This window comes from Salminus brasiliensis, chromosome 17 (assembly GCF_030463535.1).
Source record: "Salminus brasiliensis chromosome 17, fSalBra1.hap2, whole genome shotgun sequence".
In the NCBI taxonomy this organism is placed as follows: domain Eukaryota; kingdom Metazoa; phylum Chordata; class Actinopteri; order Characiformes; family Bryconidae; genus Salminus; species Salminus brasiliensis.
Genome location: NC_132894.1, coordinates 4,384,470 through 4,410,803, shown reverse-complemented (window position 1 = coordinate 4,410,803; position 26,334 = coordinate 4,384,470). Strand labels below are relative to the sequence as shown.

Sequence of the window (26,334 nt, the reverse complement as noted above, 5' to 3'; positions counted from 1 at the left end):
CAGGGTTAGCTCTAGCATAGGTCCCTTGGTACGAAGCCCCTATAGATAGCCAGCTAGCTATCAAGGTAGAACAATAATAAATCATTAAAGATTTAATAAGTTGTTTATTCATTTTAACAAATCATACTTTATTTTCATAATTTAATTTAGTATTCCTACAGTTTATATAGATATATAGTGCTAGATATATAGCTAGATATACACTTTATTGATCACAAAAAAATTATTATTATTATTATATAGAGTTATTTAGCTATTAAATTAAGGAAAGGATCTGTCATTTGAGTGTCATCAGTTTATTAAATTGAGGGAATAATTTTAGTGCTAAATAAGGGAATTATGAGCGAATAGCGATGAGATAACGACTTGTTATCTAGCTAAATTGACCGAACGATTATTAAAATGAGGTAGATTTTTTAGGGGGCAGTTTATTAAGGAAAATGTTTGTTAATTCGAGGAAACAATTTATTAAATCGTAAAAGTTACGTTTCTGAATTTCTCCAAACATTAAATTGCGATTAAATTCTCCAAACATTATTTTTCTACCTTGCATTAGAAATAGGAAATACTATTTAATAAATAATAAATATAAAAAAAATAAGCTAAAATAAAGTATTTCACTTCTCACGTCTTCTGTTAACAAACCATCGCCCTTTATTAGGTCCTTTATTTTGAAAAACCACCGGACGCGGCCGGAAATCAACTCGGCTACTGGCGATGGTTTCACATTGCACCAAAAGAATATAATTTCCCTTGCAGCCGAGCTCTGTAAAGAGCTGTAGCGCTTATATTTCCATACCAAACTGTCAGACGCCGGATAAACGTTTGGTTTTGAACATCATGGATATCCCGACGCCTCCAGAAGGTGAGATATAAGCAGTAGATTGAGGGAGCTAACCAGCTAACAGCTAACCTGCCCCATTCTGAATGGCTCATGCTGCGTGCTAGCCGAGGAGCCACCATTCACCACTAAGAGCCCTGTAGGGCTGATATCAGGTGTTTTCATCTATTGCAGGTCACATTTTACTGCGTTTTATCGAAACCAAGTGCTTTACAACGTTTCAGTCAGGGATAGTTTGGGTTTATGTCTAAGACAAGTGCACAAGAGTGGTTCTAGCTGGCTGGCTAACTGAATGTAAGCCCATACTGGTCTCCTGCCTGCATTACAGCTAGCTAGCTAGTTGCTAATTAAATATTATTATTCATTATTTTTATTATTATTATTATTAGTTGTTGGTGCTCTGTTGAATTAGAGCTGGCTATTAAACTCAGTAATCACTAGTACAGATATTGATATGTAAACAGCCACTCACTAACCCCTTGCTGGCTGTTGTGGTGTTGTGTATAAGGTCTACCAGTGGTTCTCTTTCTTCTGTGCTTCATCATGCTTCAACATGCATCGTTAGCACCTGTTTTCAGGTGAGACGAGATGAGACATAAGATGAGCTGATCAGTCTAAATGGGTATATTAAAGTGAAAGGTTTTGTGATGGTTTATTTGGTGATCTTATGATGACAGGTTGCGTAGAAGTAACGGTAACTGAGGAAGTTTAGGGGACTGTCTCAGTACATATGACATCTAAGGTAAAGGTAAAGGTGCACGTATTTGTCACTGTACACTGTACAGCGAAATGGGTCCTCCGCATTTAACCCATCTGGTAGAACACACACTCACAGAGAGGGAGCAGAGAGGGTAAAGGGCCTTGCTCAAGGGCCCAACAGTGGCAGCTTGCCGAGCCCGGGAATCGAACCCACAACCCTGTTATCAATATCCCGGCGCTCTAACCGCTGAGCCACCACTGCCCTGCATGACATTTTACCTTTGTCAGACTCTATTTATTCTTTTTATGCACTCTTGGTCTAAATAGATTTATGAACATTGAGAATTGTCCAATCACAAATCTGTACAGGTCTGTGATCGGACAACTCTCCAACATAAAATAATAAAGCAAAATTGAATTGAGCGATAAATAGCCCTGGTTGTAAATGTTCTTGAGTGGACGTTTACCCTTTAAAAATATGAATATATCAGATTGGCCTGAGTATATGTAACAAACTAGTTATTACCCGCACCTGCCAAGAGTAGACACCTTTATTCACCATACTCAGCTGCACAGAGGCTGAACACTAAGGGCAAGTTTCCTAGTTCATGGATTAAGTCTAGTCTAGGACAATGGCGAATCACCCTTTTAACCTAAGATTCGTCTTAATCTTGGTCTGTTTGAGATTAATAACTTGAATGTCACTGTGAATTTTGAATATTTTTCTGTAGTGAATATGTTTTTGCTGTTAGAATTAGATGCTTGCTTCCTTAGGTTCTGGAGGACAGGAGTTTGTACCCATATTCATCCAGAACAATAGCACTCAAAGCTGTTTACACTGCAGATGGTTAACATGGATCATTGCATTGCTGCTCTCTAAATCTTCTATAATAATAATAATAATAATAATAAATTATAATTAGAATAAAATACAAATATCCAGTGATTTAGTATTACTGACTGTCCAGAACTAGTCAGTAGTTCAGATCAGCTGCGTTCTTCTCTAAAAATAGAGTATAATAACTGGTTTATCTCCATTGAGTACAGTGTGTGTGAAACGTAGAACAAAATTCAGAGCACTCAGTATTTTCTTCATTCTAACTGATCTTGTAAAACACACATACTGCTGCTAATGACTTTGTCTAATACTTTTGTCCTCTGTTTTGTTTTTGTTGTCCCAGACCAAGAGCTTCGCAATGTCATCGACAAACTGGCACAGTTCGTGGCCCGCAATGGGCCCGAGTTTGAAAAGATGACCATGGAGAAACAGAAGGATAATCCCAAATTCTCCTTTCTCTTCGGAGGGGATTACTTTGGATACTACAAGTATAAGCTTGCCATTGAGCAACAGCAGCGTATGTACACTGAACCATTCAGTGAACTTACCCTAGTGCAGGGGAAGGGACCTGACGGCCAGAGTCCAGCACAGTTTGATGCTGATTTGCCTAAGTGTGCTTGATCAGGAAATGCACATACCTGTACTTTAACTGTGCTGGAATCCGGCCCTTCAGGACCCTAATTTATAGTTGTAGTAGCGTAGATTAGAAAATGAGCTAAACTTGTTTTCGTTGCAGCTTTTAATGCTTGGTTTTATATCGTATGATAGTTTTACTAACATAGCTTTTTACTGATGTAGCTTTGGAAATGAAAAGCTTAAAGAAATATAAAACTGATCTAGATTTACTCATCAGGTTTCCCACCCCAGTTGATTGTGTCTAAGTGCAGGAATGTGCAAATATGCTTTGTTTGTGTCTAAGGCATCCTTCTTTCCTCATAGATCCTACCTCTCATGATGATGAATATAAAATGGAAGGTATTTACTAGATTGACAATTGGACGCAATCTGTACTTACTATATGAACTTCGTACCTTGCCTGGTGTCATTGAGTATTTTTGCATCATCAGTGCTTAATGGCTCTTTCTCTTTACTTTTGTATTGAGCTTTGTCAGACGTTTTGTCTTATGTTTTGTCCAAGGTTGTGGGAAGAGAGCTTCTGTTGCTTGTGATAGAAGCAGCCTGTCCAGTAAATTCGTAAAATCCATTTAAACCCAAAACTGACTAAACAAAGCTGGGCAGATTTTTTATGATGAGAACGGAGACATTTCATCGTACTTTCCTTCGTTACTTGCTTGTGTCGTTATTTAATTTATTTGTATTATTATGATTTTAGGATTATGATTTTTAATATTCAATTCAATTGAATGACTCCAGTGAAGCCCCAATGCTCTCCACAGCTCAGTTTCCCCCTTTACAGAGTTTGTTCTAGTTTTTCATGGGCATTTTCTTTACACACTGAAAAACCAGGCAAACAAACCAGCATGTGTGAATACTGATGCATGCCTGCTGTTTAATAGCTCAACTGGATGGCTTTGCTTTGAGAATGCCCATATCCAACAAAGTCATTTCCTTCTTACAGTTGATTCTTCCAGTTTATGATTTTGGATGTTTCCATGGTTATTTCATGAGAATGTGTATTTTTATACTGTTCCTTCTTAAGGAAGATATGCAGGCTCCTTTTTTGTTTATTTATGGAAACGTATTGCTAAGGAACATTGGACGATCGCCTTTTTTATTTTATTTATTGCAGTGCTGTGCAAACCACCGGGCAAAGAAGTTCCAGATGTTCCACCCCCGATGTCCATGCTGCCACCTCCACCGATCCCCCCTAGTACACCATCAGTGGAGGAGCTCATTCAGCAGAGCCAGTGGAACCTCCAGCAGCAAGAACAGCACCTGAACAGCCTCAGACAGGTAGCTCCTCCTATCCTTTCGTTGTATTGGTCATTTCGACCACACAGGTTTTCCAACTCTTAAATGTGTGCGAATAGCAGTTGATCTCTGTATGATATGATGGGGAACTCTGCGGGTGAAGACATGCAGTAGAATAGAGATTTCAGATAAAAGGTAAACGTAAAAGTAAAGGTGCACGTATTTGTCACTGTACTATGTACAGCGAAATGTGTCCTCCGCATTTAACCCATCTTAACACACACACTAGTGAACTAGGGGCAGTGAGTACACACACACACCCAGAGCGGTGGGCAGCCAACTCCAGCTCCTGAGGAGCAGAGAGGGTAAAGGGCCTTGCTCAAGGGCCCAACAGTGGCAGCTTGCCGAGCCCGGGAATCGAACCCACAACCCTGTTACCCGGGCGCTCTAACCGCTGAGCCACCACTGCCCCAGATAATATTAAATATAAATAAAAAATCTAGTCAGTGTTTGGGTGGAGAAGAGCTGAGGTTGGGTAGGGAAGGATGGGGATGTGCAGGTTGTTGTAGTGTGTAGAGCTAATATATAATTTATATAATAACTATGTAGTTTTTAAAGAAGGGTGCCATAGCATGGCTGATCCTGTTCTCTGACCTCAACTTTTTAAGATGGGATGTAATTTTGTTGAGAATTTCATTGTACTGTAATGACAGTAAAGGTATTAAACTTAAACCCCTGGTAAGAAACATGCTCTGTGCAAAGATGCCATCCAGAAGGTTACATTTCTATATCTATTTTTTTTCCTCCAGGAGCAGGTTACTGCAGCCATCGCATTGGCTATGGAGCAGCAGACCCAGAAAATGCTGGTGGAGACACAGCTGGACATGACCGAGTTAGACAGCCTCCTTCAGCCAATCATCGACACCTGTACTAAGGATGCTATTTCAGTGAGTAGCAAAGAGACACGAGTGAAAAAAGAAGTGTTTGTGTTCAGTAATGTAGTGCTTAATCTGAGCGATTTGCTTCTGTTCTTTTTCCAGGCTGGAAAAAACTGGATGTTCAACAACGCTAAATCCCCACAGCACTGTGAGTTGATGACCTCACACCTGCGCAACCGCATTACTGCAGAGTCGGCACATTTCGAGCTCCGCCTACACCTTATCTATCTCATGAATGACGTCCTACATCACTGGTACTTTTTTAAGACCTCAGTAAAATGCAGTAGAATTGTTGCAGTGAACTTGAGTTGTAGTATTGACTTGTGTTGTTATGGTCTCACAGCCAGAGGAAGAATCAGAGGGATCTGCTGGCCGCCCTGCAGAAAGTAGTGGTGCCCATCTACTGCACCAGCTTCCTGGCTGTGGAGGAAGACAAGCAGCAGAAAATTACACGAGTATGTTTGCTCATGAGACACAAACTACAAGCACAGCGCTGTAGGGAGGCAAAACATGTAGTTGTAAATAGCCCTTGCACTCTTGTTTGTCTTAAATTTAAATAAATATATATATATATATATATATATATATATATATATATATATATATATATATATATATATATATATATGTATATGTATATGCTGTATGTCCAAATATTTGTGACACCTCTTCTAGTGAATGCATTCAGCTACTTTCAACTGCACTCATTGCTGAGACAGATGTGCAAATGCACCACACAGCTTGTCTAGTCTCTGTAGAGAAGCAGTGGCAATACAATAGGACTTTCTAATTAACCTGAACCTATTATCATCATGCTTAATGCCAGGCATGACCTTAGGCATGTCCCTAATGTAGAGACAGTTACTCCAACAACAGCAGGATAAACTCTTCTTTCTTTTTTTATTTTTGGAAGAAACAATGAATTAGGTGTCCCAATACTTTTGTCCTTGTAATGTATATCAGTATGATCAAATAGTCATTTGCTGTTTCATGGTATGTTCAACTGTTACAACTGAAGACATAAATTTTTACCTTTTTAACACACTTTTTCAGTTGCTTCAGCTGTGGGAGAAGAACGGTTACTTTGATGACGTCACCATTCAGCAGCTCCAGAGTCCTGCCCTGGGCCTGGGACAGTATCAGGTACGTTTATCAACAAAAAGCTCATTCTGTATTATAGCTTATTTCAGCCCTTTTAGGGCCGGCCTGGTATTATAGCAGCCATAATAACGGTAAATGTATTCACAGTAATATTTGTTTGTTCATCTTTAGTGTAACTTTATAATAGTAATAATAGAAGCATTAAATTATACATTTTTAATAATGCATCTTAATACCAGAGAAACATCGCCTGACTCACATTTTATGGTGTATTTATGGTGCTGTTTGTCGTTTTTAACTAAAGCTAAATGCTCTGCACTCTCTAGGCATCTCTGATTACAGAATATGCTGGAGTGGTGCAGCCTGTGCAGCTGGCCTTTCAGCAGCAGATCCAATCACTGAAGACACAGCACGAGGAGTTTGTGGCCAACCTGAAGCAGCAGCAAAGCGTTGCTGCAGCAGCCGCAGCCGCCGCCGTCAGCCAGTTAGCTCCACCAGAGGCTGAAGTTAAAGTGACTCAGCCACCAATGACTCCTCAGTCTGGTGAGTAGATGCTGTTCTAGTATAGGTGGACTCAAAAAAAAAAAAAAAAAGTTCCAGTGGTTTGCAGTGTCTGTGTTAATTACTATAAATGGAATTATTATAAAAGGTCAATATTTAAATACAGATGCATAAATGCATACTCTTATCCTACATGTTTCATGATTAATTATTAACAGAAGTGAAGCCTCCAATGGCCGGCCCTCCTCCTGGAGACTATGATGGTGCTCAGACAAGGCCAACAGACTCCAATAGCTCTGCACCCCCAGACATTCCCTCCACCAAGCCTGGCTGGTTTGACCCTCAGCACAACATGCCGTCCTGGAACCCACAGCAGCCAGTGAGTGTGATCCTCTAAATATGAAAGTGTAATGCAGTGTCAATTGAAACTAAGGGAATTAAAAAAAGGTGATTTTATTTAGTTATTTATTTTTTTAATGCTGATTTTAAAGGTAAAAAGTGTATTAATAAATTTGTATTAATAATGTTTGGTAGTTTAAAGGGTTTTTTTTTTTTAGAGGATCATGATCATGCTCTTACTCCAAAAGTGAATTTATTAGGCACTTGGTGTAGAAACATGCTGCTTTTTGTATTATAATGGTATTTTATGTTAACACCCTTAAAATCAGGAGACACTGCTAGAAGATTGACTTTTTGGAGCATTTTTAGTTTCCCTAACTTCACTGTTCTTCCCGCAGCCACCATTTGACCCCAGTCAAGCACCCCCTCCTTGCCCACCCTGGAACAGCCATGAAGGCATGTGGAATGAGCAAAGGGACCCCAACTGGAGTAGCCCTCGGGAGGGAGGCCCCGGAGGCCCGGGAGGTCCAGGAGGCCCAGGAGGCCCTGGTGGGCCCGGAGGTCCTGGTGGCCCTTGGGGTGGCCAGAACGAGCCCCCTCCATCTTGGAGCGGGCAGTTTGATCAGCCGCCCTGGAGCAACCAGCCAGACCAGCCTCCTTGGAGTCAGAGGGAGCCTCCTTTCCGCATGCAGCGGCCGCCGCACTTCCGCGGACCCTTCCCGCCCCACCAGCAGCCGCCCCCCTTCAATCAGCCACCACCACCACACAACTTTAACCGTTTCCCGCCTCGCTTCATGCAAGACGACTTTCCACCGCGACACCATTTCGAGCGCCCGCCGTATCCGCCGCATCGCTTCGACTACCCACAGGGGGATTTTCCGGGAGGTGAGGATGTGATTTCTAAATCAGGTTCAGGGTGTTTTGCTAGGTCTCTAAATGCATATTAGGCTTAAAAGTGTCATTATAATACTAATGATTGTATGCACCCTTCTTAGAAATGGGTCCTCCCCACCACCACCCAAACCAGAGAATTCCTCCACCAGCAATGGCTGAACATCCTCCATGGGGTAGTAACCAGCACCCTGACTTTGGACCTCCACCCCATGGGTTTAACGGCCAATCCCCGCATATGAGGCGCCAAACTCCCTCTCACGTGAACCAGGACGACCCTAGTCTGGTTCCCAATGTGCCGTACTTCGACTTGCCAGCAGGTCTCATGGCCCCTCTGGTGAAAGTAAGTTCTCAGACCTAGTGTTGCTGCTATCCACTCAGTATAGTTACCTGAACATTAAAGCTAAATTCCATCATTTTTGTTAACATATTTTATTGTTTGCTTCTCATCTAGCTGGAAGATCATGACTACAAGCCTCTGGACCCCAAAGACATCCGTCTGCCTCCCCCCATGCCCCCCAGTGAACGATTACTGGCTGCAGTGGAGGCTTTCTACAGTCCTCCTTCACATGACAGACCAAGAAACAGGTCATCTTCACACATAAATAAATACACCTTTTCACACAGCGGGTTTGTTTTATTTCTCAGGCATGAATAAAAAGTCCTGCTGCTGGGGTTTAGCTTTATCTAGCACAGCACATGTATAAACAAATGATCCCCTGTGTGGAGGATTTTTAGTCTGCATTGCTTACTTTTTATATTCAGCTTTGACAAGGTATGTCGGACAAATCACAAGGGGGCCAGATTCACAGAAGCTTTCCTAAGAAAAGGTTAAGGATTTAAGGATAAACTCTATTAAATTCATAACAATCTTAAAACAATCCTAAGAAGTTCTCCAATGTTCTGTTAAAGCCTTAAGATCTTAAGACACTCATCTTTTTCTTATTTACGCCAATTGTAACATAGACTTTTATGCTGAACTTCACCCATTATCAAAAACAATGTAAAGTAACATTTTTAATTTTGCAATGTTCAGGTAAACACATGCGTTAGAGAGCAAAATGTAGGAAAAACAGAACAAACTCCATGTTTAGTCCTAATAAATTAGACATTCATTTTAATAATTCAACCATTTAAACTAATCATTTTAGAGGCTTACCTATTAAACTCTAAGACAAGTGTGAGGCTCTCAGAACATTAAGAAAATACTTGATTAGTTTTTTTGAGAATTATTCAAGTAAAAAGTTAAGAAGAAAAACTTGAGCATTCTTAAGAAGATTGATTCAGATAGTTTCTTTTAAATTAAGCAATGAAGTTAAGATATAAAAAGCACATCTAAGAAGAGTTTCTTTCTTAAGACACTTGTGAATCTGCCCCCAGACTTGCTCTTTAAATCCTTGCTGTTTGTTGTGATTTTAGTGAGGGCTGGGAACAGAACGGTCTGTACGAGTTCTTCAGAGCCAAGATGAGGGCAAGGAGGAGAAAGGACCAAGAAAAACGTAACAGGTGGGTGTGTATTTGTGCACATTTGTGTTTTGACTTCTAAGTTAATAATTCTTTTTTTTTAAATTACATTTAAATGAAAGTCTGTTTCTTTAATATGCATAATTAGATTAGTATGCATTAACATGATTGCTTGCATGTCTGTCTTGTCACAGCACGCGTGGTAGCCGCTCCCGCAGTCGTTCCCGCAGTCGTGGAAGGTCGACATCTCGTTCCAGTTCCAGGTCCTCCAAGTCCTCCCGCTCCAGGTCATCCAGGTCTCGATCTCGGTCCCACTCCTACTCCAGATCACGCTCCAGGTACCACCGCATCGTCTACACTAATGCTGTTCTGGCTTTCACTTGCCTTTATGATTTTTAGGAATGCACAGTAGTGCAGTATAACTGTCCAGTTACCACCATCGCTATCAACTAGGCACTAGGATTGTGCCAGTATTTAATGTTGAGAGCTTTAAGGACTGATGGTTGTAAATGAACAAAATCTAGGACAATTATGGTGCATAAACTATATAGAGCAATACTGATCATCAGAATTTCCTTATAAAGCCTAATGGCATGCTATGATTTCCTGTACAGTTAGAGCAGTTAGTGGGTGTGACTAAATTTCCCCTTTTCCCTCTTTCAGGAGCAGGAGTCGCTCCAGATCAAGGTCCAGAAGTCGCTCCCGCTCCAGGTCAAGATCTAGGTCACGCTCACCCGACCGGAGGCGACATGCTGCAAAGTCCCGCAGTCCCACACCACCGTGAGTGTAGCTGTCCACTTGCTCACAAATTTTAGAAAACCTAAAACCACGTGTAAGAGATGAGCTAAAGGTTACGAGGACATTGTTGTCTGCAGCTCCACGTCTGGATTGGGCTCCGGGCCCTCAGCTCTGCCTCCTGATCTCAGACTGGGAGAAGAAAACAAGGGCCATCAGATGCTGATGAAGATGGGTAGGTCTTTCAGCAATCTTTGTGTGTAGATTTAAAGCTTTCTATGAACAGGACCGTGTGTGTGTGTGTGTGTGTGTGCCTGGATTCTTCAAAACACCTGTGATTACACGGTGTGTTCCATAGCAGGACAGCATTTGTGATTGGTTAGATGGCTCATTTGCATATTAAAGTGTTCCACAATGCCCAGTGCTGTGGTATGATTGACAACCTACAATCACCTTTACATCTTGTATGGCTTTGAGCTCTGTGTTTGACCTTTGAGATAAGAGCAGGATGGAGTGTTTTTGTGTGACCTGGACTTAACTATGTACAGGATGGAGCGGCTCTGGCGGCCTCGGGGCGAAAGAGCAAGGCATTCAGGATCCCATCAAAGGGGGCGATGTGCGAGACAAGTGGGATCAGTACAAGGGTGTTGGAGTGACACTGGATGACCCATATGTGAATTATCGGAGAAATAAAAGCTACAATTTTGTCGCAAGGATGAAGGCCAGAGAGAAAGGTAATGTTTGCACTCGGTGTCTCTCTCAGTAGCTCAGATACACACAAGCAGAGCATAGATACTATAAATGATAAGTAAAACTTGTATAATAAACTATATATATTTTTCTATATGAAGATTTTAAGTGTGATTTGATCATTGATAATAAATATCTGTACCTGCTTATTGGTACAGGTAAATGGTCCATCGTAAGCTACTAGTCATAAGTGACTGTAACTTCCTTTTCATAATAAAATGAATCTTCCCTATCTCTCATTCAATTTCAGTGAGTCGGGATCCCCAGGAGGCCCCAACTACAGAATGATTCTTCCTAACAGTGTCTTTATTTAGTTTTTTTTGTTTTTAAGAACTAAACCCCTTGCTTAGATGTCTTTCACTTGTTTTGAAAGTTGTTTTTGCGTTTGGTTCCTTTTATTGTAATAAATCAAACTGTCATGTCCTGTTGTAGTTCAAACGTGGTATCAAAGTCCTTGCAGTTGAAATTAGCCTAGATTTAATACTCAGCACAAGACAATAAAGACCTTTTAAACATGTAATGATGCTTTTTGCGACTGTTAAATCTATTGTTTATCTTTTGTAAGTCCCATAGATGGCAATAAATGGTTTATTATTATGCTATTACACTGCACAAAAACAGTTATTTCATTTGTTAATTTTCATACACACTTTTTATTTGAATGCATATTAAATACTATAAAAATATCTTGATCACAGTCAGGTTTACAAATACATTAAAAAGACCGTAAGTAGTACCAGCTCCAATAATCCTCCCATTTTGCATCCTTTGCATGCCAGAAAGGGCACTTGTGCTGAGAGGTCCAGTGATTCTGTATCTATACTTTAAATGTAGTGATATTCCTTCATCTCCCTCAAAACCTCCTCCAGAGCATCTTCCACAGTCAGCTTGGGTGATTTGTTGCAGCGAATGAACTGAGAAAGAAAGTTCTTGAGTATGAATATCTCCCTCTCTGACAATTATATTAATGTTAAAAATAAACCAAATTTTAGAAATAAGTAATTAACAGACATTAAAGTAAAATATTTAAATATATATATATATGAGAGAGAGAGAGAGAAATAAATCTCTCTCTCTCTCTCTCTCTCTCTATATATATATATATATATTTTTTTTTTTTTTTACATTAATCAGCTAATTACTTATTTCTCAAATTAACTAATATAAGTAATTAGCTGACATTAACATACAATATTTAAATCTATGGTCATATATATATATATATATATATATATAATGACCATAGATTAAAATATTTTATGTTAATGTCACTAATGTTAACTTATATATATAATTTTCTCTCCCCACTTTCTACCTCTTTTGTGTCCTCCAGCGTTGTGTATGTGTAGTTAGCAGGGCCCAGAGATTCCACCATAGCATGGTGCAGATGTCTGCTGGACTCGATGAAGCTCCTGGTTAGGGCTAGCTGCTGTCTCAGCATGTCATTCAGAGCAAACACAGCAGGGCTGTATGCAGATAAAGCTGCCGGACATAAGAGGACGCAGGTGTTCAGCTTTCAGCTTGGGAAACACCACAGTGATGACTGCAGCAAAACATTTAGCAGCCACATTTAGCTGGAATTTAAGGCCTGCTTAGAATGCACACATTTATATAGTGCCCTATTAAAGCACAGCTGAATCACATGCTACATTGGTTTTTGCTACAGATGTAGTGCAATAGTATGCATAGATTAAACTGTATTTCCAGCAGTGTCAACAGGCCGCGATGTGGGTTTTCTTACCTTCCACTGCTTCTGCGCTGACTGTGTGGCTGGCCACAGGGGTTGGATCCACATAGGACATTCCTAACGACGGACCCAGTACTGCTGGCCCTGTAGGGGAACAGCCAGGATTCACGTTCCATTAATAGTCTGTGATGGATTATGATTGTATATAACTGAGCTGTGTTTATTAGGTATACCACTCATTGGTCTTGGTCCGTGAAACACCTGTCCCAGCTCAACACCAACTAATATCAAACAACAATGCCATTATTGTGATGAGATGAGTCTACCAACCAACTAATACACTATATGGACAAAAGTATTGGGACACGTGCTCATTCGTTGTTGCGTGTTTTTTTTAAAAAAATTTTTATCAAGGGTACTGAAAAGAGTTTATCCTGCTTTTGTTGGAGTAACTGTCTCCACTGCCAAGGAAGAAGGCTTTCTACTAGATTTAAGTATTGGATGGAGCACCACCATCATTCTAGTGAACACAGTCCCACTGCTCCACAGCTCAATGCTGGGGGGCTTTATATCCCTCTAGCCCACGCCTGGCATTAGGTAGCATGGTGCCAATAGGTTGATGTTTATCTGCTCCAGAGAGTCCTATTCTATTGGCAGTACTTCTTTACGGGGATTAGACAATCTGTGTGTGTGCATTTGCACATCTGTGTCAGCAATGGGTACAACTTAAAGAAGCTGAATGCATTCATTAGAAGGGGTGTCCACTAACTTTAGGACATACAGTATTATTCCTCTTTGAATTGATAAATAAACATCGACTCACCAGTGGACCATGTATAAGTTAGCCCATCCCTTTGCGTCTGCACTGTAGCGTCCTTCACAGGCCGTCTGGCACTCGGAGTCTGCGGCTCACTCTGAATAATGGTGTCGTCACTGGAGTATGAATTAGAGCGAGAGCTTTTACTGCGGCTAAAAGAAGACTCAGACTGACTGTACCGGAGACTTCTCGACTCTGGTGGCTCTTCTGAGAGTGTGTGGTCATCATCAGTGTATGACCGAGACTGAGAATCAGTAGCTATGGATGAATACTTTTCTCCATCTGAGAAATGCTCAGAGATCTCATTGGCACTCACAGCCGACTCAGTTGGGATCTCACTCTCAAAGTCACTCTCGTACTGTGGGGAAGCCTCCTCGCGTGCATGTCTGTCTTTAAGTGAGGTTTCATTAGCTGATGAAGGGCTGAGCTTCCTAAATCCAGAGGGGCTTTCTTTAGTCTGTAGATTAACAAGCATAGACACACCAGAATAGACACATAGACAGATTTAGACAAGAGGAAATGTAGCTGTAGCAAAAACTCTGGTACCATTTTTACATTGTATTAATATTTGTTTTACCATAGATGCCTCATAGATGCCTCATAGATGCTCACCTAACATTCAATTAAATATCTTATTTAATGCAACTAAACTCTACATTGAATGTAAATGGACGTCTTTTGAATTTAGCTCTACAGCAAACCCTAAGTTCAGTTGCATTTAACAGATATTCAGTTGAGTGTTACTGATACCAAATGCTTATATTCAGACTGTCAATTACTGTCATTTTCTATACTATACAGTCACGTGAAAATAGAGGACACCCCATGAAAACCCTGGTCAAACATATTTAAACATATGGACATTTGTCATGTCTATATGAACACGTCTTTAAATAATTGGTCAAATTGTATTTATTACAAATAAAAATATAGAACCCTGCCATATTTTTTACTACATGTCTTAAAATCTGTAAAATTAGAATCAGAACATCAGCTGCAGATGATCAGAACATGGTTAGAGAGGATTCTGGAGGAGCCTGTCTTATTTAAACCTCAGACATTAAGTCTGGTTTGGTCTTGAATGTCAAAGAGAGTGGTATCACTATCTCTCAGTATTGTTAAAAAGAAGATCAAATGTCCATGTTTGAGTGTGTTAAAGACAAAGGCTTTAATGGGGTGTCCTACTTCAAAAATCAATTTGTAATATTTTTAGAAATTCACTTGTTTACCTTTTGTTGTGATACTTCAGCTGCACCAGTAGTAACTGGGGCCAGATCATCCAGTGTCATGATGTTGAATTTGAAATCTGTAGGGAAAAAAATGTCATTTAATAAACATTCAATTCAGCAGACTAACAATGTACATTACAAATTACTAGTCCTGGTAGGGTCCTGTAGGGCTAGTTATAATTACATAATAAGCTGAATGAAGAGCTTTAGAGCAAGTTTAGGTTTAGGGTTGAACTAGAGTAGAATCTATAAATGTACTCTATATGGACACAAATATTGGGGCACCTAAACATTACTTTTACAAGAGCTTTTATGGCATCCCATTCTACATCCACAGGCATTAATATGCAGTTACTAAGTCAGCCGAGCGTTGGAGACTTCTCAGCACTATGCTTAGAGCTCAGCACTTGGCCCTGACCCCGCTCTGTAACTTTACGTGGCCGGACACGTGGCCGGTAGGTGAGCTGGTATCAAAAATACCACTCACAACTGATGGTGGAATATCTAGGATGGAGGAAATTTCACCAGCTGACTTGTTGTTGTTGCAGCATCTGTGTCTCCTATTACATACAGAACCATGCTGGAGTTCAGTGAGCTCTTTAGACCCACCTATCCTTTCACTAATGTGTGTAAGAAAGGCAGACTGCGTGGCTATGTGCTTGATTATTATTATTTTTTTACACCCGTGGCAATGGGACTGAATGAAACCCCTGAATTCAATGCCTATTTTCATGGTGTGTCCAAACACTTTTGTCCATATATTGTCTCTTAAACCTTTCTCTTACCATCTGATGCCACGCTTTTCTCACTCAGTGTGTCGTCATCATTAGAAGCAACAGGGAAAAGCTCCTCCAGGGACTTGATCTCACTCCCGCCTGAAGCTGAGCTCAGGGACAGCAGGTTGACCTTAGGCCCTCTCGAGCCAGACCTGCTGGCCGAGAGGGCTTTAGGTGATGATGGTGGGGATGGAGAGGGACTGTAATGCTGATGTGCTGCGAATGCAGACGAAACAGGAGCAGTTTCTTTATGCTTCTCAGCAGATTGGAACGACGAGCTGGATGTTCTTCCGTTGTCTTTCCTGAATGTCTGTAAGTGCATGAGGGAGATAAGAGAAGAAATATTGTACCATATTGTAGCTGTCAAAACAAAACCTGTGTTCAATGTTCTAGATAATGTAAGCAGAAAGGGTGTAAATAAATAAAAACAATGAATGTAGTTAGTTTTGATATGAGAGTGATGATACAGAAGATGTGTGCAGTGTCCAGTGTCTTCAGCACTGCCATTATACCTTAGCAGCTGTTTGAGGACTTTGTCGCAGGACCCTGGTCAGGCTCCCATCTGGTGACTCAAATGATTCTCCCAGAAGCCTACGAATGTCTTCCTCGTCACTGTCCAGACCTTTTTCCATAAGTTGCGAGGCTTTATAATCGCCCAAGGGCGTTCCATCACGTTCCTTCAGCTCTGCAGTAGTGGACACTTTCTTTTTGAGAAATCGGCCGTCAGCCACACTCAGGTCACTGCTGGACCGGACGGACTCCGGTGGCAGTGAGAGCTCTGGGCCGGTTTCAGCATCAGGCTTTTTACTCTTCTGATTTCTGATCCGATCTTCAATTAATGCAAGTCTGCTCAGTGCCACACTTTGTGAGCTACGTTGAGGGACGAGCTTGAGTTCCCTTGCATCAGCAGGAGTCCTGCTAGGTGCAGATAACCGTCCATCTGCTGTGGCACTGCTGGCAGGCTTCTTCAGAAATCTACTCCCACCACCCAGGCCAAACTGCTCTGGCGGCTCTGCAACACGTGGAGGACCAGCATGGTGATCTCGGCCTTCACTCTCGGCATCTTCTGAGGAGAGGTCACTCAGGCCATGCAAAGGGGTCTGTCTGGCCTGTCCGGTGTTCGCCTGAGGGAATAAGACCATGTAGGGTAAAAGAAAACATTAGGAAATGATTGCTGCTACAGAGTAAAACCAAAAATCTTATATATTAGCTAGTTTAACCTGACTTACACTTCCCACATCTCTCCATACACTGTCCTTTGGTGTTCCCCTGGTGTTAACCCTCTGTCCAGAGAGCTGTGCCTTTGCTCTTTCCAGAGCTGCACTGCGAAAGCCCCCACGATTCCACATTGTAGACGCAGTTCATTCAAAATTAATGGCCCCCAATTAGCTACATAGAGTCCTTACTGTTCAGTAGCTGGCTAGTATACCTCACTTTTAGTGCAAAACAACAATGGACAGCCCCCAAATACCAATATAAACGCCTGTCATTGTCAATACATGCAGCTCTAATAACTCTGAGCAGGTTCGTCAGCCTCCTTTTCCAGAAAATACAGGTTAGCCACTAAGCTAGCTAGCACTAGCTAGCAAACCAGTGTAACCCATTGCTTTTGCCATTGACTGGCTAATGCTAACGCTAGCCAGCTAGTGCTAACACACATTAGTTTCGCAGCGACATTGTTTGCTAACATTTAAGCATAAATTCTAGCTATATATTTATAAACTAAGCTTAGTTAATTAATCTTAATTAAACTTGATAATTAAGCTAAAATTTGTGTTAAAGCCGAGATAGAAATCCCAAATCTTCGGTCGCCATAACGACCAACGCGTCCCGACAACGGAGGAGAAGTTTTGCAACACTCGCGTTGCCAGATTCGCGGAAACCCCCCGTTTGTGCTGCAATCCTATTAATACATCTATCTATCTATTTATTTATTTATTAATTTATTTATTTATCTGGTTTGTGTTTTAATATTTGTACGATATGTTAGCGCTTGCTCAAATGCTCTGTTAAACGACGCTTACTCTGGTGTTTTCCCAACCCATAAAGAGTTACAGTGGGTCAATCTGGCAACCCGATGTGGAACCGTATTCAGGAGCCGGGGTGGGGGGGGGGGTCAGGCAAAATACGGACACACGCGGTCACGTTAGGATATATAAGCGTCATAATAATAATATATATGTTTATTTTATATATAATGAATTATTTGCTTTAACTTGATGCCAGCTTTTTGCCGAGTGCTTACAAGGGGACTTTTATTGGTGTGGGTGTCACCCCTTAAATGGCAAGTGGTACGCGCCACAGCTGCAGTCTGCGCTTCAGTGTTTCTGGGTGTCTCCAGAAATCTGTGTTTCTTGCATGTTTTATGTAATGCACTTTAATCTGCACTTCAGTGTGCTAATAACAGGTGCTAATAAATACAGTAATAAATATATATAGATATATATATGTAACACATAAAAAAAAAAAATATATATATATATATCTATCTATCTATCTATCTATATATATATATATATATATATATATATATATATATATATATATATATATATATACATACATCTAGTTTATTATTGTTTATTATTATTATTATTATTTATTTATTGTAGTGACCCTAATTTAATTAAGTAAAAATAATACAAATAGATGCTCTGTCTTTGTTGCACAGTGTTTGCACATTGCTGCACTTCATGCAGTGTTGTATAGTGTTGTGTTGCTCCATGTTGCACCAAGGTCCTGAAGAATTTACATTTAATTAGAGATAAGATAAGATAGTCCATTATTAGTCCCACAGTGGGGAAATTCTCAGTGTCACAGCAGAAAGGGATAGCAAGACACTCAGTAACAAAAAAATGTAGATAAATAATTTACACTATATACACAATATAAATAAGAATGAAAAAAGCAATAGCAATATTATTTACAGGTTATTGCAAATGACTCTTAATTGCACATGTGGGAGGGGTGGGTGGGGTATTGCACATAGTATTTTTACATTTACTGTTTATGTTTACATTAGTATTTTAATTATTTATTGAAACTTGAGTGCTAATTAAAGAATTTTAATTAAAGCTGAAACAACAGTAAAAGACTCTTGACTCTTGACGTGACGTATTGCAGTGTTCAGTCTTTCCTGGAAGTGAAATAGGCCCTATCCACTATCCCTATCCGATCTCTCTGTTGGAGTCCTGTTCAGCAGACGGTGCACACCACACCAAAAGATTTCATTGCTAGGCCTAATTTGACCTCATTTAAGTGCTAATTAAGTGTAAACATTTCAATAAATAATTAAAATACTAATGTAAACATAAACTGTCTAGAATTACATTAAATACCATATTGCTGAAATACTCATTTTGTAATTAGGCATTTTTTTTATATTTGTAATAGGAGCACTGGATCAAGACATGTTTAACATTAAATCTCTGGAACTTCACTGAATCTTGGTCTGTGTAAGCCTCCATTGCTTTCTCACCTCATTAGCCTTGCAGCTCCAGCAGTTTATCAACCAAGGTGTGTTTGTTGTCTATAATATATTTTTTAAAAAGTTTAAGGATTCAAGGAGACTTTATTGTAATTCCATGTAATCACATGTGGTACACGGGGTGGAACGAAACTGAGATCTTAAGGTCCAAGTTACACCCAAAGAGCAATTATAAATACATAAAATACATATAATAATAATAATAATAATAATAATAATAATAATAATAATAATAATAATAATAAAAATCTAGAATATAGGACAGGTAAACATATAATTATATTATCTATTTAAAAAATATATTTGGAAAAAAATAATAAATTTATATATATATATATTTAATATGAACTATATTTAGACTACTCCTGTGCTCATCCTGATTTTAGACTGTATCTCCCTTCATGTGACACGGTAAGAAAATAGGAGATTTCAGATGCAGGGTAGCTGTGGTGCAAAATCCTGCACCCCCACAACAACCTGCACCCCAAAGACCCACTGGTAGATGTTTTGTCCGCCTGATTAAAAACAAACACATACAAACACGTTAGCACTTATGTCTTCTATAAGCCGCATTGTCTGCAATTAATTAAATCCAATTAAAATGATGATCTGCGTGTGCTGAACTCGATCGATTTAATACTGTTAAATAGTAGTTAGCTGGCTAACAGGCCAGCAAATGCCCGTTACATCCGTGGAAGTTGAACGCAGCGCTGCTGTAATATTTATTTCATTTCACGAGACACATTAAACTTAAACCTAAACCTAAACCTAAACTGTATGTTTATTCCAGCTAATTCCGCGCTGGTCCTTCAATTCATCCAATCAGATCGCGGCAGAAAAGCAAGGGGTGCAGAATCTGCGGAGAGGCGACTGGTCGCACAACACCCCGCCCTTGCGCCGACGTCAGAACTCGTGGTCTGATTTGATTGGCTGAGCTGCAGTCCAATGAGCCTCAGCCATCTGTGCAGGAACAGCAGAGCTCCGGGATCCTGCTGCACGTTTCAGCTCCTCCAGGCTCTTTTCTCTGATTAAAGACTCTGAATCAAGGCAGGAAACTAAGATCTGCATCTAAACACTTCAGAAAGGAGCAATTATGAGAATCGCCGTCGCGGTTTTCTCCCTGTTGGCAGTGGCGATCACTGCTAACGCCACTGTGTTCTTCAAAGAGCAGTTCCTGGACGGAGGTAAGTCATGTAAATACTGCAGACTGTAAATACTGTCCCAATTATTACAAGAAAAGAAAAGTTCATTATTAAATCTATTAGTTTGGGACTTTTATTACTTATTTTTATTACTAATGAGAAACTTCACATTCAAAGGGACTGTGCTTAAAATTAATAAATGGTGTATTATAGTAATAATACAGCAATTAATGAAAATAGATTGGATATAAGATGGTAATACATTCACTCATATTTAGCATTTCTAAAAGCATGATCATTATTATGTAGGTATAGTAAAAGTGTCTAAAGCATCAAACAACAATAAAGTTATTATAATGAATTATATATATATATATATATATATATATATATATATATATATATATATATATAGATATAGTTATATGTGTAAACGAACAGCTTCATGCACATAACAGGGTTGTGGGTTCGATACCCGGGCTCGGCAAGTTGCCACTGTTGGGCCCTTGAGCAAGGCCCTTTACCCTCTCTGCTCCCCAGGCGCTGGAGTTGGCTGCCCACCGCTCTGGGTGTGTGTGTACTCACTGCCCCTAGTTCACTAGTGTGTGTGTGTGTGTGTGTGTGTGTGTGTGTTCACTACCACAGATGGGTTAAATGCGGAGGACACATTTCGCTGTACAGTGATGAATATGTGCACCTTCACCTTTTTTACATTTATTTTCAATAATTACTTTTTAGCCTTTAATACAATGTAACTTTCTTTGTGCAGATTTTGTAAGTGTAGGATTTTACAGTACTCAAAAAACAAGAACAACAATATATATATATAGTAATATGAATAAATAGATATAAATAAATAGTAGATTCATAAGGTCTTAAAGCGTTTGACTGGAATAGTCAATCCTGATTCATTCACAGTGATGAAACTTCACTAGAAAGCATTTTTAATTATTACATTTCATTTCAAGAGTTACTACATTAAAGACTTTAAAAACAGTCATTCTGAAGTTGTAGGAGTGAGAAAAGGACAGATGGACATATTTATAATATTTCTCTTTGATCATGATTGTGCATATATATATATATAAACACCCTCCCAGATCATTGGGGATGTCTTGCCTGTTGCAGTTTCACTTTTCACTTTCATTTGTAAAAATAAAGCCAGATCAGGGTTGTTTATGGATGTGAGCTCAGACAATGTCAGGTGTTGTGCTTCTCTTTAGAGAAGGTCTGACAATATGACAATATAATATATATATATATATTTTTTACTGTTTCTTTCACTTCTAGATGGCTGGAAGAGTCGCTGGGTGGAATCCAAGCACAAATCAGACTACGGTCAATGGAAACTTTCAGCAGGAAAATTCTACGGCGATGCTGAACTCGACAAAGGTGAGGAAATGGAGTTTGTGTAAGCAAATATCTTAAGCTCATGCAAATTGATTCGAAGACAAAGGAGGAGAGCATCTGATTGTTTCAGCAGTCTCAACGTCTGTAGTCTATAGCCTACACTATGCCCTGTTCTTGATATTGATTGATGTGTTTTTTTCGCAAAGGTCTTCAGACAAGCCAGGACGCTCGCTTCTACGCCCTATCCAGTCGGTTTGAGCCCTTCAGCAATGAAGGTAAACCTCTAGTGATTCAGTTCACGGTGAAGCATGAGCAGAAGATCGACTGCGGTGGTGGATACGTCAAAATCTTCCCTGCTGACCTGGACCAGGCCGACATGCACGGAGACTCGCAGTATTACATCATGTTTGGTAAACTGCAGGTTTTGTTTTCTGTGAATTACTGAGTAATAAGGTTTATTATTTAATAAAAGTCACTGTTATTTGCTTCAGTAAGTGAATAACAGGGAAAAGTCGCAGAAAATATAAAATATTAATCTATAATAATTAAGAAATATCACTAAGTCTGTTTGTTACTGTTAGCTTCATCAATGCATTTTTAAAAAATTAGGAACTAATTGTTTTTACATTTCCACTTTCAATAGGCCCAGACATTTGTGGCTACAGCACCAAGAAAGTACATGTCATTTTCAACTACAAAGGCCAGAACCATCTGATCAAGAAAGACGTCCGCTGTAAAGTGAGTGATTAGTAGCTTTTCCTAAAATCAGTGCATTTTATTGGGGCTTTTTGCTGCCTTAGCTAGATCAGAGACATCCCTGATATTCATATTCACCTTCACTTTAAACCATAAGCACCCATTTAAAGCAGCTGTATGTAAAATGGGCATTTCTTGCTCCTGGGCTCCACCTACAGTCTGGAGGTGTAATTTGCATTTTGCATGTTGATGCTCCACTGACTGTAACGATGCCACTGCAGCCCAGAGCGCTGCTACTGCACTGTGGAAATTTGGCAGAGCTGTGCTATGAGACCTCTCTGCAGAACTGTCAGCGTAACACTGCAGAACCATAATGCAGAGTCATAATAGTGTAAAATCCTGTAGTATTACTCTACTGCCTCAGCCAACATGCTTCTCTACCTGTAGATGCTGCTTCTGGATCTCTCAGCTTGTCCATAAATGCATGTGTATAGCCATCCATGAGGGGGCGCTGTATTTACAACAGTGGAGTAAAAGTGAATTACACTTCCAAACAATAGGGGGGGCCCAGGAGCACAAAATACCAAAGCTCATATAAAGCTGCTTTAATGTAAGATGTCCCAAAGATCGTGAAAGGAATTGTTTAGGACGTGTTTCTGCTTTTTCCTTCAGGATGATGAGCACACACACCTGTACACCCTCATCCTCCACCCTGACCAAACATACGAGGTCAAAATCAACAACGAGAAAGTCGAGTCCGGCTCTCTGGAGGAAGACTGGGACTTCCTTCCTCCGAAAAAGATCAAGGATCCTGAGGCCAAGAAGCCGGAGGACTGGGATGACCGTGCTAAAATCGATGACCCTGAGGACACAAAGCCAGAGGTTCGTCTCATCCATCAGCTGTAATGGTTCACCTGTGTGTAGAGAGAGCCGTCCAGCTCTGAAAGGATTGTCTATACGTTGACCCTCTTATTCAGTTTACCTAAACACTGATTGGAGACCCTATTTTGTATTAGTCTTCAGTTTGGACACTGCATTAGCACAGATGAAGTTATAATTATCATATAACTATGAAGTTATAGTTATACATTATTATAATAACAGCTTAATTTACATATTTAGTCATTAGCATGTTTATATTAGGCTTGAACTTGCTTTTTGCAGATTTTGTAAGTATGCTTTTAAAGGCTTTAGGAAAATATAAATATGCAGAAATAAATTAGTGGTAGATCCATGTAGTTTATTGAGAATACCTCAAAACATACAATTTTATACTAAGGCATAGTAATAAACCAGTTACATGGCTCGTAATCCAAGGTGCAGTACATTCTTCCATTGACCAAACAATGCTAGCATGCATTTATAAACTTGTCAGAATTATTTTAAGTTAATTAAGAGCTGTTATTCAGAAGGAGTGAATGTCTGGATTCACGGGCAGCTCCTGACCAATTCAGAGGTAATCTGGTATTTTTACAGAAAATTCAACAGACAATTCACTCCCAGACCCTTTTTTCTTGCTTCAGGACTGGGACAAACCCGAGAACATCCCAGACCCTGACGCCAAGAAGCCCGATGACTGGGATGAAGACATGGACGGAGAGTGGGAACCACCTATGATCCCTAACCCGGAATACAAGGTAGATACAACAGTGGAGCTTGGAGATTTTTTTTTGGTTAAACCCAGTTATAATAATTGAACTCTTTACACAGTAGCAGAATATAGAACAAATAAACAGTAATATTTCTTTTTCTTTTTTTCTTTACTGAATATTGGTATAAGTGAATTACGATCAGTGCTTTGAACACCCCTATTATTTAGTGTGCATAGTCCTCAAGTCTATAAATTAATATTCATTTAAACACAAGCAATAAAAATCTGCCCTTACTTTGAGGATTTTCTAATAAACAGAAGCTTGTGCTGAAAAGCAGAAGACACAGCATTCCTGTGGGGCCGTTTATGAATCCAGGCTCAGATCTATCGCTCAAATTATCCACAGTATTTCAAACAGTCCAGCTCACTCTCATTTCTTCACAGGGTGAATGGAAACCCAAACAGATCGACAACCCCAACTATAAAGGAACGTGGGTGCATCCAGAGATTGATAACCCTGAATACACAGCGGACGGTTCCATTTACAAATTCACTAACATTGGTGTCCTCGGACTAGATCTGTGGCAGGTAAGGTTTTGATTGAGTTTTACAGGTAGACACTCTCACTGACCACTGACTTTTATGTTTATTAGCGTTTATTCTAATGTTATATAGAGTCAATTACAGGTAGACACTCTCTCTTTGACCACTGGCTTTATGTTTATTTGGGTTTATTCTAATGTTATATAGAGTTAATTACAGGTAGACACTCTCACTGACCCTGACTTTGTGTTTATTTGGGTTTATTTTAATGTTATATAGAGTTTTACAGATAGACACTCTCACTGATCACTGACTTTATGTTTATTTGGGTTTATTTTAATGTTATATAGAGTTAATTACAGGGAGACACTCTCTCTGACCACTGACTTTATGTTTATTTGGGTTTATTCTAACGTTATATAGAGTTTTATAGGTAGATACTCTCACTGGCATTATGTTTATTTGGATTTATTCTAATGTAGAATTTTAAAGATAGACACACCACTGCTGAGATACATAAGTGATACCTGATGAGATGCTGATGGCTTTAATCGTTTATCTTGACTGAATTATTTTATATACATCTATATTTATATGTTTGCTGTTAGTAATTATATTGATTTCCTCACAGGTGAAATCTGGCACCATTTTTGACAACTTCTTGATCGGTGATGACGTCAAAGAGGCCGAAGATTTTGGGAAAGAGACATGGGGAGCCACGAAGGTGCGTTCATTAGCATAGGTTTTCATTTATTTTGCACAGTTCCGCTCTACTGCCTTTCTATCAGTCAATGCATTATATTTCGGGTGAACCTAATACACATTTATATATATATATATACAGAACACGTTATATATATATGTGATTTGCCTGTGCTGTGTAACAGGGCCCAGAGAAGAAAATGAAGGAGAAGCAGGAAGAGGAGGAGAGGAAACAGAGGGAAGAGGAGGAGAAGAGCAAGAAGGATGAAGACGATGACAACGAGGAAGAGGGTGAGGAGCAGGAAGACGAACCAGAGGAGGATGAGGAGGAAACTACGGATGAGCCCAGCCCACTGGAGGAGGAGGACGAAGAGCATGACGAAGATAAACTCTCTAAAGACGAACTGTAGACATCATTGATAGTGATGCCTGATAGCGGCTCCATTGCAATCCTCAGTCCTAGGAGAACCTACTGATCCTCTCTCACTGAGCAGAGCTCCTCCTCCTGTGGGGCTTTTACCACAGGCCTGGGACAGTAGTGTAAGGGTGTGTTGTGTTCTGATTTCTGTGTGTTTTGTTTTATGTGGTGAGATTTTTTTTTTTTGCGCCCACCTTTTGTTTTCAATCATAAGTTAAGTTTATTGCGCGACATTCGGTGTGTTCTGGATTTTAATTTTCTACTGCTGCTACCTGGCTCCTCCACTCACCTTCAAACTCACATGTAAAACTAAAGTTGACAGAAGTTTTGATCATCATCTTAGTAATGTCTTGAGGGAAAAAAATGATGAGTATCATTTTTAGGTTATTTGCACTTTTTTTTAAATAAATGATTTTCTTAAACAGTTGGCTTTCTTGCTTTTATCATTTACTGTAATGCAAATATTGCTCCCTAATTTGCATACATCAATGCACAGCAGACTAGGGGAGCCCACTCAGGTCCTGGAAGTTGAGGGCACAGCATGATTTCATGTTTTCATTTTCTTCACACACTTGCAAACTGTGCAGAAGACTTGGCAATTCAGGAAAGTTGTTCTAAACTAACCTGCTGGGGGAAAAAAAGCCTGGTCAGCTCGAGGTGGTCAAGCTGGTTGACCAGCTTAGATCTTGGAACGGCACAGGGTAAGTTTCTGGTCGAACTGCATGTCCAGCTTAGCTATGCTGGTTTACCAGCATGAACAGCATGACCAGAATAACCATTCTTGTTGACCAGCCTGAGCATAAGGTTGAGGATTGCCTGAGGATTTTAAAAAAACATTAGACTGGGCCTATCGCTAACAATTCTGCCAAAATACTCAAAAATACATTTTTAAGGGCCCCTGTCAATCATACACCCTTAAAATCATCC

The 26,334-nt window shown here is 39.8% G+C and overlaps 3 protein-coding genes across 5 annotated transcripts; 2 read left to right on the top strand and 1 right to left on the bottom strand.

Annotated features, from left to right (window-relative positions):
* The first annotated feature begins 693 nt into the window (after positions 1–693).
* Positions 694–11,571, top strand: cherp (calcium homeostasis endoplasmic reticulum protein). Of its 2 annotated transcripts, XM_072660379.1 has the most exons (19): positions 694–865; positions 2,722–2,895; positions 3,318–3,353; positions 4,129–4,292; positions 5,060–5,197; positions 5,291–5,442; positions 5,532–5,643; positions 6,242–6,331; positions 6,616–6,832; positions 7,009–7,169; positions 7,528–8,014; positions 8,125–8,363; positions 8,475–8,608; positions 9,440–9,526; positions 9,679–9,822; positions 10,148–10,264; positions 10,360–10,454; positions 10,768–10,953; positions 11,220–11,571. In XM_072660379.1, exons 1-19 carry the CDS (start codon positions 841–843, stop codon positions 11,255–11,257), a joined length of 2,796 nt encoding a protein of 931 aa, XP_072516480.1. In that variant the 5' UTR covers positions 694–840; the 3' UTR covers positions 11,258–11,571. The 2 variants fall into 2 exon arrangements, with proteins under 2 accessions (XP_072516480.1, XP_072516481.1); XM_072660380.1 differs by lacking the exon at positions 3,318–3,353.
* A 53-nt stretch (positions 11,572–11,624) lies between these two features.
* c17h19orf44 (chromosome 17 C19orf44 homolog) lies at positions 11,625–17,306 on the bottom strand. Of its 2 annotated transcripts, XM_072660381.1 has the most exons (9): positions 16,708–17,306; positions 15,991–16,602; positions 15,488–15,788; positions 14,703–14,779; positions 13,480–13,930; positions 12,890–12,937; positions 12,711–12,800; positions 12,285–12,451; positions 11,625–11,883 (listed from the first exon to the last, which is right to left on the bottom strand). In XM_072660381.1, the coding sequence occupies exons 1-9, from the start codon at positions 16,825–16,827 to the stop codon at positions 11,794–11,796; spliced, it is 1,956 nt and encodes a 651-aa protein (XP_072516482.1). In that variant the 5' UTR covers positions 16,828–17,306; the 3' UTR covers positions 11,625–11,793. The 2 variants fall into 2 exon arrangements, with proteins under 2 accessions (XP_072516482.1, XP_072516483.1); XM_072660382.1 differs by lacking the exon at positions 12,890–12,937.
* Positions 17,307–19,926: 2,620 nt separating this feature from the next.
* calr3a (calreticulin 3a) lies at positions 19,927–25,831 on the top strand. Its single transcript, XM_072661237.1, has 9 exons — positions 19,927–20,149; positions 21,398–21,499; positions 21,664–21,867; positions 22,101–22,195; positions 22,826–23,035; positions 23,677–23,790; positions 24,189–24,332; positions 24,919–25,011; positions 25,175–25,831. The coding sequence occupies exons 1-9, from the start codon at positions 20,059–20,061 to the stop codon at positions 25,397–25,399; spliced, it is 1,278 nt and encodes a 425-aa protein (XP_072517338.1). The 5' UTR covers positions 19,927–20,058; the 3' UTR covers positions 25,400–25,831.
* Positions 25,832–26,334: the final 503 nt, after the last annotated feature.